The 16309-nt window shown below is 43.2% G+C and overlaps 1 protein-coding gene across 1 annotated transcript; it reads right to left on the reverse strand.

The window, feature by feature from the left end:
- Positions 1-975: 975 nt before the first annotated feature.
- Positions 976-14354, reverse strand: NKRF (NFKB repressing factor). Its single transcript, XM_047764440.1, has 3 exons — positions 13649-14354; positions 4959-5089; positions 976-3941 (listed from the first exon to the last, which is right to left on the reverse strand). Exons 1-3 carry the CDS (start codon positions 13912-13914, stop codon positions 1984-1986), a joined length of 2355 nt encoding a protein of 784 aa, XP_047620396.1. The 5' UTR covers positions 13915-14354; the 3' UTR covers positions 976-1983.
- Between the last annotated feature and the right edge of the window lie 1955 nt (positions 14355-16309).

Genomic DNA, 16309 nt, shown 5'->3' on the forward strand with positions numbered 1-16309 from the left:
ATTTTATTCTCAAGCAGAGCGAAGTGACTTCACCCTAACTCCACATCGATACCAACACTGATCTAAGTTAGGAAATCTGGACCTCAAATTCAGAACCAATTATATACTTGGCCCAATTATTTGGAAGCCTTAACTATAATGGCATTAATACCCTGTTCTGTTGAAATTACATAGATAAACCAGACTTACATATCATTTCCCTACTCCCCCCACCCCTAAATCATTTTGGTAATAGGAAAGAAATGTAGAGAATGGGTTTTCACACTCTCTAATCCCCAAAGCCACTCTTACCCAAGAGAATTGGAGGCTGGCTTTTCTAATGCATTAATTGAACCACAGCATCTCAAAGTTGGCATAAGCCTTGTAGGTTAAAAAAAATTATAATCCTATAAAAAATCTATAAACATTTTAGCTTAGTTCCCCTCACCAATGTTAAAACATTAAGTGCCAAATAAAATGCACACCTCATTTCTCTTCCTACCAACATCAGGAAAGGCCACACACTGTAGGAAGAGTTAGTGGAAGGCAAACATCACATACTGTGTTAATCATTTTAAGTGACTAAAATTTACAGAGACCCAGGTATAAACAAAATATTGACTTAACTACAACAGACATCTTAATATAAAATATAAATAATGCAAAGGAAATTGTTTGTTGTGGGCCAATTACAAGTCGGCGGAGTTGTTTAACTATCAATATCAATATTCATCTCTGAATAGTAATACTTATCTGAGATACGAAAACAAAATCACACAAAAGTAAACAGCCTGAGATTTGGTTGCAGCCAGCATGTTGGTCCATAGGGAAAACGGGATGCGTGGCCGATTGGCTGTTCCCATCTGCTAAGTCCTTACGTTCATCCTCATGTGCTCTGGTGTTGAAATATTTTGTGCGAACACCGCTTCCCTTCTGCAAAGACCCAAAGTGTCGCTACCAGGCTGCTGCCCAGAAATAAGCACACCACTATCTTGATCAACTTTGGCTCCGTTTTATTCAGGAAGCATACACTAATTCTTTTTATACATTTTTTTACATTCCAGAAATAAGCGAAAATAGCAGTTTTAAATATGTTACAAAGTTGGCTTTGGGGGCTCAATAAGCTTTTTGAGAGAGGGACCAGCCAACTGACCGTTTTCATCAAAGCACCAGTGTACCTTCCGTCTTACCAAGCTCTACCACAGCTGTGGCCGCCTTGGATGTGCTGTACATCCGCACCGCGTAAAAGCTATAATGGAGAGTTGCTGTGAGTCTCTCTGCAAGGCACCAAGAACAGACAGTTCCAGCTTCCCTTCTTCAGACTGAATCAAAGTTTTAGAAACTTTTCGATTGCTCTCTCAAGTAGTGCTCCCTCAGCGTGAAGACTAGAATTTGTTAAAACTCATATATCACAAGATACAGTAAATTACTTCCAATATTCTGGAAATCACGTGGTAGAAGTTATAAATAAATGAACACTAAAATTACTTTAAGAAAGTTTTACATCATTTAGTTGGTAAGGACATTTACATGTACAGCACAATTTACTGTTAAACATTCTATAACTGGCTTCACATAAAGATGAAAAGAGATAATACAAAATGATCTGACATTTTCAGTTCAGACTGGAATTGAGACTAGTTTTATTATAATCAATTTCAACTTTACATATTGTTGCAGAGTGCTGTGCTATGCCCTTTAAAATGGGAATTTCTCGGGGTGAAATTCCATTTGGATGTGTGTTCTTGCTCTGTATAAACTACTAAAATCTGAGGGACACAGCAACATCAAAGACACAAACAGTAACCGCACAATATCATCTGCTGGATTAAGCTAATACAAGTGGACAGAATTCTTCAAGTTCCAACATCTAATAAAGCACTGTATGAAATGAACGAGGTGAAACATCGTAAGAATGAATATACTCTGCAACCAGAACATGTAGCATTTCTTTAATTCACAAATCTGCCTCCTTAGGCAGTTACAAAATAAATTAGTAAGATCTTAATTTGCTTGTGGCATCACAAGCTCGTAGTGCCCTACTTGGCCTTCCTGTTTGAGCTGATCTAGCAAGTCTTCCTTCCGTCTTTTTCTACCTACCACCAGGTACCTATCGTGGCCCACCCCGTGAGACTTACTCTTCAGACCGTACTTCTGGGCAATCTGATGTATTTGCTTCCGCTCGTCGTTAGTCAGCTCTGTAGAGAAAGTTAAATCCGTGTGGCTCTCGGAGCGGGCATAGTTTCGGATGATCTGTTCAATATCTCTCTTGGCAATTTTATTTACCCTCTCTACATCAAGACCAAGCCCTTCCCGCTTATGCTGCTCTTTGACGGAGATGGGCTCCCGAATGCCCTCGCCGGATTTACCTAAACCACCACCCGTCCAACCCATCTTCCTCAGCAGCTGATTGCCAATGTTATCTTCCTTGATTTGTTGTTTGTAAGCCTCCTCTGCTGAGCGGCCCTGAATTTCATTTCTTGAAATCACATCTTCAACAGCTCCTTTCTTCAAGTTGTTAATGACAGTCGGCTGGGTCTTTTTGAGGGTTTTCACAGCTTCCCCAGCAGCTTCATATTTGACGGTTTTCTTCACTCCAACTGCTTCGGCAATGACTTCACTCTCTAGAATCACCTTGCATTTCCATCGGAGGCCTGTCATTCTTTCATAGACGTATTCAACCGTCATTCGGTTAAACTGAGCTGTGTCGTTCAGCGTGCACACAGGATTCGAAGAATTCTCATAAACTACGAGATCCTTTATATCCTTCTTCTTTCCAGAGCCCCTGGGTGAAGAGCCTGTTTGGCATTGTGAACTTTTGACAGATGGGTAAGTGGGTTGTGTTTTTTGAAGGATTTTCAAAGCCTCATCAGCAGCTGCATGTTTACTTGTTTTTTTGGTTCCGTAACCTTCAGCTAAGCAGTGATCTTGCAAAAACACTCGACAACGCCATGTACGATTTGGCATCATCTCATATTTGTATTCAACAGACATTTTGTTGTATGAGGCAGAATTGTTAAGGATACCAATTGCATCGTTTGCGTTTTCTGTAAGGATAAAATTGGTCCAGTGTTTGGCAGAAGCATTAAAAATTGGTTGCCCAGAAGCATCTTTAGCCAGCACTACCAGCTCTTCTGGGGGTTTCAGAGCTGGAGGAAATTCATATGAAGCCATGCCAACCTGACACACCACAAGGTCCTCTCCAATCGTGTGCTTGAATTTCCGTCGGACAACCCTCACTTCGATACGCTTCTGCAAGAGTTTTACAGCTAGCTCAGTAGCTCGATCCCTGGACCCATTCTTGCTGCCGGCATAACCTGTAGTTAAGTAGATATTTTGGCATCTAACTTCACAAGCATAACCATCTGTTAAAAGTTTTTTGTTTTTGGGGATGTCAGCAGGAGGGATTTCTTTTAAAGGAGCATATATATATTCAGGGTTTGTCTTACATGCCTGAATACAACGAGTTAACATGTATGTGTAATTAATTTTATCAGATCCAGAAGTCATCTCTGGATTAGAAAGGTTCTTCCAGATAGTCGCTGTTAATTTTTCAATAAAATACTGCTTCTCGGCTACCACTGACTCAGGAAATGTCTGTGATGGTGAAGGCTCAGAGGCTGACTGAGAATTTGCCTGCTGTGCTGTGCTGCTGGGGGCAGGGTTCCCACTGTCAAAATACATGTTGGCTGTTACAGGCTGGTCTTTTGTGAAAATAAATCCTGATGAATCACAATACTGAGAATTCCCATCTTGTATACTGAAAGAGTCTTGAGTATAATCTTGGTAGATGTCTCTCGGCATGCTGGCAAAATGCGTTTGTTCATTTACCTCTTTTGTTTGAGGGCCATAAGGATCTTCCTGTCTTTCATCTTTTGAACTACTAGCTACAAAATGTACAGGCTCAAAACGAGGTCTCACATGGAATTTGGAACCGGCTTGCTTTTTAGGAGGATTCTGACCTATAGAATGAGGGAAATTTACAATTCATTACAAAGGGAATATTTCAAAAGAACCAAGCAGGAAAATAGTACCAACCATATTATTTTTGCAAGGTGTATTGTTGGTACAAGATACTTCCCATCACAAAAAAATTCAGGAAGGGACTCAAAGAGTCCAGCATAGGGAGGGATGCTCCCTGTCCTTCCACGTGTAAGGGAAGAGACTTGAGAGAAAATATGCCATTGGCTCACGTATGCAGAATCACCACCAAGCATGACTGACAGATGCTTCCGCATCCAACAAACTAAAGCACAGGTGACGTGTACCGGGTAAGAGGCTGCTCCACTACACTCTCACGCCACCTGTGCAGAAAATCTCTCTTCCTAAGGACTGCAAACGGAATCGATGGCTCTAATGCAGCAGAGATGAGGACCAGAGGCATTTACAGAGCCTCTCTCTTTTGTATCAGAGATGACTGGCTCTGTGATGGTGCTTCACAGGGCTGGGACTAAAACAGCAAGTAAAAATAATTGTCAAAAGATCCCAAAGATTTTCAACTTTAAAATCTTAATTGTGAACTATTCTGCATAAAAAGATGTTTGATATATTTTATTTCTAGAACAAATAAGAGCTGGGAACCAATGATTTATGGAGGATATCAAATTTAAAGCTATGGAAGAACTCTTTGCAGAGGCTATACCAGACACTAACACTGGTTAGTAGAAAGCTGGTTCACCTTGGACCCATCCAAGAGGATTTAGTTACTTAGATGCTCAAATGATCGGAGTATAAGGCTGTTCTATTTAGAGGGAGGTTCCATGGCATGGACTTCAAGAATAGCATTATAGTGTGAGTTCAGTATTTTTAGTTTTCACTTCCATTTAGCATCTTCAAAAAAACTGTACAAACTAAAAGTCTTTTACATTTGTGTAAGATGCAATGTTACCACTGTTGTTTGCAATCACATACCACACTCATTTCTTTTAAAAAGCCACACCGTTTCTTCATTCCCACCTTCCACAAACAAGTATACTCACCATCACATGTTGAGAGGTGACGTTTTTGACCCTTGGAAGGTTTGGACAGCATCAGATCATATGAAGGCATCTCCCCGATGTCAATACCTTCAGCCATTTGGAGAATTTTTTCCATCAAGCGTGGGCTGTACCTATTTAAATTAATATAATCTACAGTTAAAACAGATAAGAATGCAGTTTTTGAAAAAGTTTCTAGATGGGCCTTCTTACAATTGCAATTATCATACAACCTTACAACTGCACTTTTGGGTATTTATCTCAGAGAAATCACAGTTTATGGTCACATGAAAACCTGATCATGGAGTTCCCGTCATGGTGCAGCAGAAACCATGAAGTTGCAGGTTTGATCCCTGGCCTCGCTCAGTGGGTTAGGGATCCGGCATTGCCGTGAACTGTGGTGTAGCTCGCAGACACGGCTTGGATCCCGCTTTGCTGTGGCTCCGGCATAGGCTGACAGCTGTGGCTCCAATTAGACCTCTAGCCTGGGAACCTCCATATGCTGCGGGTGTGGCCCTAAAAAGACAAAAGACCAAAAAAAAAAAAAAAAAAACCTGTTCATAACAGCTTTATTTATAACAGCCAAAAACTGCAGTCAGCCCAGATGTCTTTCAACAGGTGGTTAAACTCTGGTACCATACATCCCATGGAACACTACTCTGCAATAAAAGGAACGAAGTAGGCATACACAATATTGTGTATGAGTAGAAGGGAGATGGAAGTGGTTATAAAAGGGCAACCTAAAGGATCCTTGTGGTATTGGAACTGTTCAATACCTTGATTGTGGTAGTGGATGCAGAAACCTATACATATGATAACTGTATAAAACTAAACACACGTGCACACGACTATTAGTAAAAGTGGGAGAATCTATAGAATCAGTGGACTGTAGCAGCGTCACTATCCTGGTTGTGACATTATGCAATAACTTTGCAAAATGTTGTCACTGGGAGAACTGGGAAAGACAGAGTAAAGGGCATGTTGTCATATTATTTCCTACAACTACGTGTGAATCTATAACTATTGCAATACAAATTTCAATTAAAAAAGTTGGTGGCAGAGTCCCCTTATGGCTCAGCAGGTTAAGGATCCAATATAGTCATTGTTGTGGCTCTGGTGTGGTCCCAGCTGTGGCGTGGGTTTGCTCCTTGGCCCGGGAACTTCTACATGCCATGGATGCAGCCAAAAAATAAAAATAAAAAAATAAATTGGTGGGGAACTTTTAACTTTTTTTTTTTTTTTTTGCTTTTTAGGGCCGCACCCTCAGCATATGGAGGTTCCCAGGCTAGGGGTCGAATTGGAGCTACACCTGCTAGCCTATGCCACAACCACAGCAATCTGGGATGGAGATGTGTCTCAGACCTACACCACAGCTCACAGCAATGCTGGGATCCTTAACCCACTGAGCGAGGCCAGGGATCAAACCCGCAACCTCATGGTTCCTAGTCAGATTCATTTCCCCTGCGCTATGACAGGAACTCCCTTAAAATCTTAGTATCACTAAAAAGGGACAACCAGACATGTGTCCCTGATGTGATATGACAGGACAAAGATCTAAAAAGTGTTCCTGCCCAACAAATAATTGAACCCAAACCTAATCAAGCCCCAGACTCCTAGAAACATGTTAAAATACCACCACAAGAATACAGCCAGCCAAATCCAGAATGAAGGAAACACTATGTGACAACCCAATTTCTTCATTAAATAAAGACCATGAAAATAAAAGGAGAGGGAATGGTTACAGGTTAAAGGAGACAGGTCGACCAGATATAATGTGCGGACCTTGTTTGGATGGTGAATCAAACAAACCAACCGTAAAAAGACATCCTGAGACAAATGGAGAAAACTAAACATGGACTAGGCATTGGATGACTTTAAGAAATTATTGTTAATTTTGGTGAGTATGAATAATGGTATTATGATCCTATTTTTAAAAATTCTTATCTGGTACAGATATATAAAGTATTTGCAGGAGAAATGGTGTCAAAATTTTCTTTAATATACTCCAGACTATCTCCCACAAAAAACTGGGGCAAGGTGAAGTGAGAAGGGAACCATGACAGACCACTGATAATGGCTGAAGTTGAGTGATGGGCACACAGGTGTCCACTAAACTCTTCTATTTTTGTGTTTGATTTTTCCATAATAAAAAGCTTTAAAACATACAATGTTTAAAAAGGTTCCTTTGAAGTAGGTTGGATGCTTGACAGACTATCAATTTCCTGCAGAGAAAAATATGGGCTTAAGTGAAGTTTTGGTTATCATGGGGATCTACTCCTACTCCCCCTTCCTATCTTCAGAGCCTTTCACAGCCTATGACCAAAAAAAAAAAAAAAAAAAAAAAAGACTCCTGGTAGCACCGGGGAAGAAAGTTCTGAAAAATGAGCAACCATCACACCTCTACATGAATAGGCTCTGAACCTGAAGGAGGATAACATTTTCCACCTTCCGCACAGTCGGTTCCATACCCATCAGAGGCCTTTCCTTGCAAAGTAGAGACGTGACATGGTGGCCTTCACTGACAGATTACCTGGAAGCCAGCCCAGCTGTAACCCACACATCCCACTGACAACTGCTGCTGCTAACACCAGTATTTAAATGCCAAGAGTAATTTTATTTTCATTTACTCCTATCTAAACATCAAAAAGCATAGCCTAAAACATCACACATTCTATGTAACACTGCCATTCAGATTTAGGAGTCCAATTTCCAAGATAGGAAATGAAAAAAAAAGATAATGAAAATGAGATGAAACCTACAAATCTTAAACAGATATTTCCACTTTTGCTACCAAAATGGATACACAACCAAGCCAGTAACCTTGAATTCCAGTCAAAATTCTCCAGACCTTCAATTATAGCCTGACTCCAAATATAGTACACAACTATGTATACTGTATATATGTTACACATTGTCCATGAATGATGCATCTGGGGCCCACACCGTTCATACTCACTTTGCTCTCAGGCTTCTTCCAGCATTAGTAATGATTATACCTACTTACTGTTTCCTATTCATTACACCTGCCACAAAATTCAACATCACCCATAGGCTATAAAAATAAATCTTTGCATAGGGTGCCAACACAGTCATCTCCTCAGCCCTTTATTAGGAAGTCATAATACTGAAGAAGCCCAATCAGCTCAAACAATAATGGAACAGACTGTATAGTGCCTAACACTTGACCATTCAAAGAAGAGTGCAAATATTAATCTTTGTATTAACTTTAATACAAAGACCACTAGGATTTCAGTCTTATTTCTAGGATTCTCCAGAGAGTAGTTATCCAAGGAGAAAGAAGCGGCGCCACAAATTTGAAATAAAACAAGGCAGTAAAGCTTTCATTGGTCAGTTTTTCATTATGTATTTTTTTGCAGTGGATTTTTTTTTTTCTTTTTTGGCTATGCCACAGCATATGGAGTGCCCAGGCTGGGGACTGAATCCAAGCTGGAGCTGTGACCTATGTACACCACAGTGGCAACAACGCCAGATCCTTAACCCACTCAACCCCAGGGATTGAACTCATGCCCCTACTGCTGCAGAGATACCACTCATCCCGTTGCACCACAGCAAGAACTCCTGCAGTAGTTTTTAAAGTAACACCTTTACTCCAGAAATTTGAGAGAATCCACCAAGAAAAGCACTTACAAATCTAACCACTGATAACCTCATTAACATTTTGGGGTTCACTTCTTAATTCCTTTCTCTATGCTTTCCATACCACCTCCCCCCCCCAATCACTATCAAATCGTCTATGCTGATTTGTAATCTGCTGGGGGGGTGGGCTTTTTTTTTAAATTTACTATATCATAAGCTTTTTCTCCATGGAGAAAAAAAGCTACATGAGTTTTAATGGCTGTACAGTATTCTATCCATAAGATAGAGACCGTGATGTAAAGTATCGGGAAGGCAAGTCTAACATAGTAATTTTGAAGATGCATGCATATTATGTACCTAAGTTTGTTAATTCACCCACTTGGCTGAAAACGCTTAAAAAAAAAAAAAAGAAAACCAAAAAGCTCAGCAGGTCTTTAAGGTTTTCAAAGGTAGCTTTTTTTTTTTTTTGTCTTTTTGCTATTTCGTGGGCCGCTCCCACGGCATATGGAGGTTCCCAGCTAGGGGTCGAATCGGAGCTGTAGCCGCCGGCCTACGCCAGAGCCACAGCAACGCGAGATCCAAGCCGCGTCTGCAACCTACACCACAGCTCACAGCAACGCCGGATCGCTAACCCACTGAGCAAGGGCAGGGACCGAACCCGCAACCTCATGGTTCCTAGTCGGATTTGTTAACCACTGCGCCACGACGGGAACTCCAGTAATAGATGCTTTTAAAAAATTCTTAAAAATTTACTCTATTACTCTACTAGGTCCAAATGAAAAAGCTGAGGTTTTAAAACTAAGCAAAGATTAGGATTTCCAAGTACAAAATAATTTATGCAAAATTATGCATAAGACCCCTAAGAGTGAACAACAACCAACCAAGATTACCAAGACATCTTTCTTTTTCTTTTTTCTTTTGAGGGCCACACCTGCGGCACATGGAAGCTCCCAGGCTAGGGGTTGAATCGGAGCTATGGCTGCCAGCCACAGCCACGCCATATCTGAGCCACGTCTGTGACCTATACCACAGTTCATGGCAACACCAGATCCTTAACCCACTGAGTGAGGCCAGGGATCGAACCCGAGTGCTCATGGATACTAGTCGGGTTTGTTACCGCTGAGCCACAATGGGAACTTCCCCAATACATCTTTCAAAAGCTCCTACTCACACTTTATTAGCTGGTGACTGGTACACTCTACCTACGATGTACAAAGGTAGTTTCACATGAGCCCAGCCAGCATCTGCCTTCCAAACACCAGTCTCACATCAACAAGGGAGAGACAAATAAGCAAGGTGGCAAAGCTAGTTTCATTTTAGGATATATTTTCTCTATTAAGTAATATCTCATCAAAGGTTAATAGGCCAGGATTTTGTTTCTAATACTATTGATGAAGGCTGACTGGAAAAATAGATGCTCCAGTTAACCAGATATTCTGTTTTATTAAATATATATACATTATCGACAATTTTAAGTAAAAATTGCACAGGTCCTTAGGCATTCATATGAGCAATTATGTTATTTTACAGCTGTAGACGTAGTTGATTAAAAGACTGTATTAACTGTTCAACAGCTACAAAATAGAAGTTCGCTAGTGGCATAGCAGATTAAGGATCCAGCATTGTCACTGCCACGGCATGGGTTTGATCCCTGTCCCAGGAACTTCTGTATGTTGCAGGCGCAGACACAAAAAAAAAATTTCCAGGAGTTCCCATCATGGCGCAGCAGAAACCAATCTGACTACGAACCATAAGGTTGCAGGTTTGATCCCTGGCCTCACTCCGTGGGTTAAGAATCTGGCACTGCTGTGAGCTGTGGTGTAGGTTGAAGACACCACTCGGTTCTGGCATTCCTGTGGCTGTGGCATAGGCCGGCAGCTGTAGCTCCAATTTGGCCCCTAGCCTGGGAACCTCCATATGCCTCAGGTGATGCCCTAAAAAGAAAAAAAAATTTCCATGAGATATAACTCAGAAATTGCATTCATTAAAAAAAAAAATCTTGACAGGGAGTTCCCTGGTTGCCTAGTGGTTAGGATCTGGTGCTTTCATTGCTGCGGCTGCGGTTCAGTCTCTGGTCTGGGAACTGCAAGCCACAGCTAAAAGGAAAAAAAAAAAGATCTTGACAGGTTTACTTTTATGAAACAGACAAGAAAAAGTCAAGAGAAATAATCTCAGCTATTTGAGCTTCCTGATTGCCTAGACTATGAAGGAAAAAATGATGAAAAAGCAGATTGGGAGTTCCCACTGTGGCTCAGCAAGTTAAGAACACAACTAGTGTCCATGAGGATGCAGGTTCCATCCCTGGCCTCGCTCAGTGGCTTAAGGATTCAGCATTGTCCACAACCTGTGGCGCAGGTCACAGACGCAACTCAGATCTCATGTTGCTGTGGCTGTGGTATAGGCTGGCAGGTGCAGTTCTGATTCAACCCATAGCCTGGGAAGTTCCATATGCCGCAGGTGCGCCCTCAAAAGGGAAAAAAAAAAAAAAAAAAGCAGATTGGAAAAGATTGCTTTATTTTATCCTATAAGGCAGTATAGTAGTTCTCATAGTATAGTCCCTGGACAGCATTTCCTGATCATCAGCATTATCTGAGAACTTGTGAGACATGCAAATGATGAGGTCCCACCTCACACCCACTGAATCAGAAACCCAGGGGGTAGAGCCCAGAAATCTGTGTTTTAACAAGCCTAACAGACACCGTTACAGAGTCAAAAAGACATTCAAACTTGTTCTGTGAAAATCGCCACTATTACCAAGGAATGAAACATGGTTTGCTTCCCTACACATTTCAGCTCCTCCTGGCTTGACCTTATGATCAAGGAGTTTTCAAGGATATCCTTGCCCTAGGACTTCTTTCAGCCCCAACTACATCACAACATAGAAGGTCTTGTAAGTGGGAAATAAAATACAAATATTTCCCTTCTTCTACTGTTTAAAATCTGTTCTGAAAGGCAAAGGATGAACCTTGAACAACAAATTAACAGTTTTAGAATGGGCTGTGTCACCATATTTTCCGCAGTCCCCTTGGAAGAAAAGAAGAATCTTCTGTCACAGGCGAATAGACCAGAAAAAAAGAGCTCTGCCAATGTCGACATTAACAAGCACTGGAATACAGGTTTTACCCACCTGACGATGACATCTACCATAAAGCCTGCCTAAAGTGGAAGACTACGCAGGGTCCCTAACTTCCAAGATTCTTTATTGCCTCTTCTCTTTCTCCCATATCTAAGTTATCAGACAGAATGCAAACATTACTCTTCAGTTAGGCTATTGGGTAATGCAGCAATTCTTACACTGCTTGAATTGACTTAGCTACAATGTAACATGATGACAACACACACACACACACACACACACACACACACACACACACACACACACACAAAGCAGCTGGGGCTCCAGTTCTGCTGTGGCTGTGGTGTAGGCCCACGGCTGCAACTCCCATTCGACCCCTGGCCTGGGAACTTCCACATGCCATGGATGCAGCCCTAAAAAGTAAAAAAAAAAAAAAAAAAAAAAAAAAAGATTTTGTACATTACAAAGCTATATTCATCTCTTCACTTCACACATATTGATTGAGCAGCTATTATGAAGGAGACACTCTTCTAGGCCTTGAAGATAACAGTGTGAACAAGAAAGCAAAAACCCTTCCCCAAAGGAGCTTACATTCTAGTGGGAAGGTAAGATGAATCATTTACACAAAGGATGGTTAGTCTCCTCTCCCATGTAAGTTTCTTTTTAAGGATACAGATCTCCCATGGCCTTCTGTGATATTAAGGAGATCTCTGATTATAGAATAAAGATACCTCTTCAACTGCTAGAACAATATTGTTACGTGAAGGTCAATTAGTTTTATCTGACTGGATTAATTACTGAGACTTCCCCAGTTGTAACCAGTTCCTCCAGTGAAATAATCATTATCTCTGGAGGCAGAAGTTACACTAACCCAGAGAAGAAAGAAAAAAAATCCATTTGTGCTATAAAAGCAAAACAAAGTATCTCACTGGATGCTATGTTCAACAATTAAGCATTAACAGTAGATAATTCTATTTTTCTGTATCTGTTGGTCATTCCTGGAACTGAATTGGCTGAATTTGATCTGGTCATTTCCCAGAATTTCTCATCCTTCCCAATAAAAAATTCACCTTGAGGCAAGAGTGTCAAAAAGAGAGAGAGCGAGAAGCCTCTCAGTCTATCAAAGGAATGATTAGTCTAGTATAGGGCTTATTTGGGGGTTCTGAAGGACAGTGGTCCAAGTAGTCTGTTTTTAAAAAAAATGCGTTGGAACCACACTGCAGCCTCCATTGAATGCTTTCAAAGAGGCCCGTTCAGAACACACTCCAGGTTCTAGGAAAGAGGAGGAAAACAAACACACGCACACCTAAAACCTCCCTCAGAGGCCAAATGTTAATCCTTCTGATCTCACTTAAGGTGAAAGGGGGCGATCCATTTTTACAGTAGATATATCCATTTCTTTGTTTGCGTCCAGACACATTATGCGGAAATCTACAAGCAAGGCGGACCCTGCGGCTGAGACCTCATACAAACAGCCTCCCCAGGAGAAGACAGTAAAACCCAGCTGGGGAGCTGGTGGTGTTTAATTTAATGGGGATGGCAAGAGAGAATGATCAGGAGACTAGGATTAGAACCGCAGGGTCCCCCGCCTCTCCCCGCACAGACCCTCGAAACCCCGATTGTCCAATATTCTCTGCGGATACCGCATCCTTGGAAGGTCCTACGCAGGTTCGAGGTTCTGCTATTCGTCGTTTCCCACGCCCTCCAAGAGCACCATCACAATGACCACCTCTCAACAATCCCCTGCCAGGCGCCGCTTCATCTCCATCCCTGGTCCTGGAGGGGTCGCTCCCCAGATCCCTGCACCCTTCTGTTATGTCATCCCCTACTACCTCGCTCGGCCAACTTCCCCACCTCCCCACCAGGCCAACGTTGAGCCCTCTGGAGTCCGCCAGCACCTCCAACTCTCCAGTCTCTAAGCCCTCATCCAAACCCGGCCCTCGGCCCTATCCCGACCCCATCACCGATTCCGCCCCCATCCCCAGCCCGGTCCCTAACCCAACCCTCACGCCTTCCTCACCTGCAGCCCAGGAAAACGTGGTTGGTCCAGGCAGCGGAGAGAGCGAGGAGCTGGTCTAGGGCAGCCCCGGGATAGCTGTGCAGGTGCCGACAGATGAAGCTGCGCCGCAGAGCCCACTGCCAGTCACTTTCGTGGCTATAGCGCCACTGCTCCAGCACTGGCTCGGGCGGGGGCGGCGGGAGGGGCGGCAGTGGCGGCGGCGGGAGGGGGGGCAGCGGCGGTGGCGACAGGAAGTCGCCCCCCAACAGCAGACGTCCGCCAGCCATCTTCTCCGCCCCCAAGCAGGGACCCCAGGGATGAAGCCAACTCCGGACCAGGGGCGAATGGGGACGGGGGTCTGTGGGAGGGGCCACGTGAAGAGGGGCGCGCCGAGGCGCGAAGACCAACTCTCAAGGGACTGGAGTGTGTGCGTGAGGGGCGACCGTCAAAAAGGAAAAGGCGAGCACAAGCTCACTTCCCGGCAACCCGGGAGCACGCCCGGTTCACTCCTCCAACTCGTGGAGGATCAAGAGGAGGGCGCCCGCCGCAGTCACACGCGCGCCAGGGAGGCCGAGCCAGGCTCCGCGCTCCGCACCTCCAGCGACCCGCAGGCTCACGCACTGCGCCGGGAAGGGGGGGGAAAAAAAGACAGCAGCACGCTCTGCTCCCCCTCCTCTGAGCTCTAGCCTACCTACCCGCGTGCCGCCCCGCGGTTGTGAGGCCAGTGCGCGTGCGCCGCGGCTGTTCCCTAACTTCGAAATCCCGTCGCTGAATCTCGCGCGATGTATATTTTTTTCCACTTATGACGATTACCGGCCTTTGACGCACTATGGTTACAAGCGGTGGGCGGGGTTCCAGGGAGGGGCTTTGGGGGAGGTTCTCCGAGGTTCCGGGATGTTGTCCAGTTTAAGTCCCTGGAAGGCTCTCTCAGCTGATTGTTGGCGGCAGTGGCTCGCCTGACGCTTTTCCCTCGGTTTCAGAGCCGTACGACACTGGGACCATGTGCTTTGGGAGGGACTTGGGTTGGAAATGGGTTTTACACTTTTTTTTTCCTAAAATGTCAGCTCCCCGTGGCGCTTTTTCTTCAGAGGATAGCTTGAAAAGCCCTGTGCGTCGTTCCTCACTGGCTTTGGATTTTATCGTGAAGTAATAGTAAAAAATTAAATACTTGCAAAGAAAATCATCCACAGCCACTTCTCAAGGCAAGCACTTTTATCGTCCATACTCTATCCCAATTGTTGAGAAATACAAACATCGTGTTTACACCGTTCTGATCACGATTTCAAATAATTCTGTATTAGCTGTATCACTTTAAAACGTGCAGAATATTACAAAATATGAAAGCCGCCCCCCAAAAAAGAGGGTTAAAAGCTGCACAGCAGCAGATGGCTCAGTCACTGTAGGAAAATGTTATCACTCCCCGCGTGGTTCCGATCCAGCCCGATCCTTCAATCCCTGCCTGCCAATCTGTGCTATGAACTTACTTAATCAATGAGTGTCTGTCACCGGGAATTTATACAGCACCCACTGTATGCTCAATATAGTCAATACAAAGGAAAAAGAAACTGGGTTTTCTCCCATGTCCTGGAACTGGTTACAGAGTTGCTGGAGAGATAGTCCTGCATAGAACTTAAATGTCCCATGGTGGCAGGACCACTGGATGAGGTGGTTTTGACCCATTGTCCCCTTTAACTCTTTAAAGGCATATGTCTTATTGTGTGATACATCTTATGTGTAGGGATGTGTTGGACTGAGAAAAACAGAAGATTACAGCATTTTTCACAGTCGCATAATGATTTATTTCCATGCCTGTCTCTCCCGTTACACAGGGACTGTTTTGTCTTTGACTCTGTAGTAGGCATTCATGTTTATTGAAGTAATGACAGTCTTGTACCATCAAGTCAAAGAATATGATACTAGAAAGGAAGCTTAGAGATAATAAATTCAAGTAATCATTGTGTGATTGTGAAAAATAAGGCCAGAGAGGTGTAGTGATAAGCTGGAGGCTGTAGAGATTTTTCATGACAAAGCCGAGATCAAAATTTAGGTGACTTGACTCCTCATCCAGTGCTCCCCCAGACATTTGCCATTGCATTGCTCTGGGGTTTTTTTTTGGGGGGGGTTGTTATGCTTGTTTTTGTCTTAACAGCTTGGACCAAGTTTTGAACTTAAAAAAAAAAATGACTCCTCCCTGCCTCCCCTTGTCAGCTGCATAAGAACAAAGGACTCAGTTATTTTTCTTTTAGCACCTACATCTGGCTCCTGTAGGAGCTCCATAGATATTTGTTGAATTAAGTGAATGATTGATAAATGAAGGCTCTTCTTATTATCCCAAACTTGTGAAATTCATTTTCTTGGAGCCTACATTTTAAGCTGATTTGTTATTTTACAGTTAGATTAATTTCAGCCTAAGCAGCCAAACTTCATCAAAATCAGCATTGCAGTCAATACACATCTTTCTTAGAAAAAGAGTTCAGAAAAAAAGTGGGAGTTCCCGTAGTGGCTCTGTGGTTAACAAACCCAACTAGCATCCTTGAGGATGAGGGTTTGATCCCTGGCCTCCCTCAGTGAGTTAAGGATCCAGCGTTGCCGTGAGCTGTTGTGTAGGTCGCAGGCGCAGCTCAGATCCTGTGTTGCTGTGGCTGTGGGTGTGGCCTGCAGCTACAGCTCCGATTTGACTCC

Source organism: Phacochoerus africanus, chromosome X (assembly GCF_016906955.1).
Source record: "Phacochoerus africanus isolate WHEZ1 chromosome X, ROS_Pafr_v1, whole genome shotgun sequence".
NCBI classification, from domain to species: Eukaryota; Metazoa; Chordata; class Mammalia; order Artiodactyla; family Suidae; genus Phacochoerus; species Phacochoerus africanus.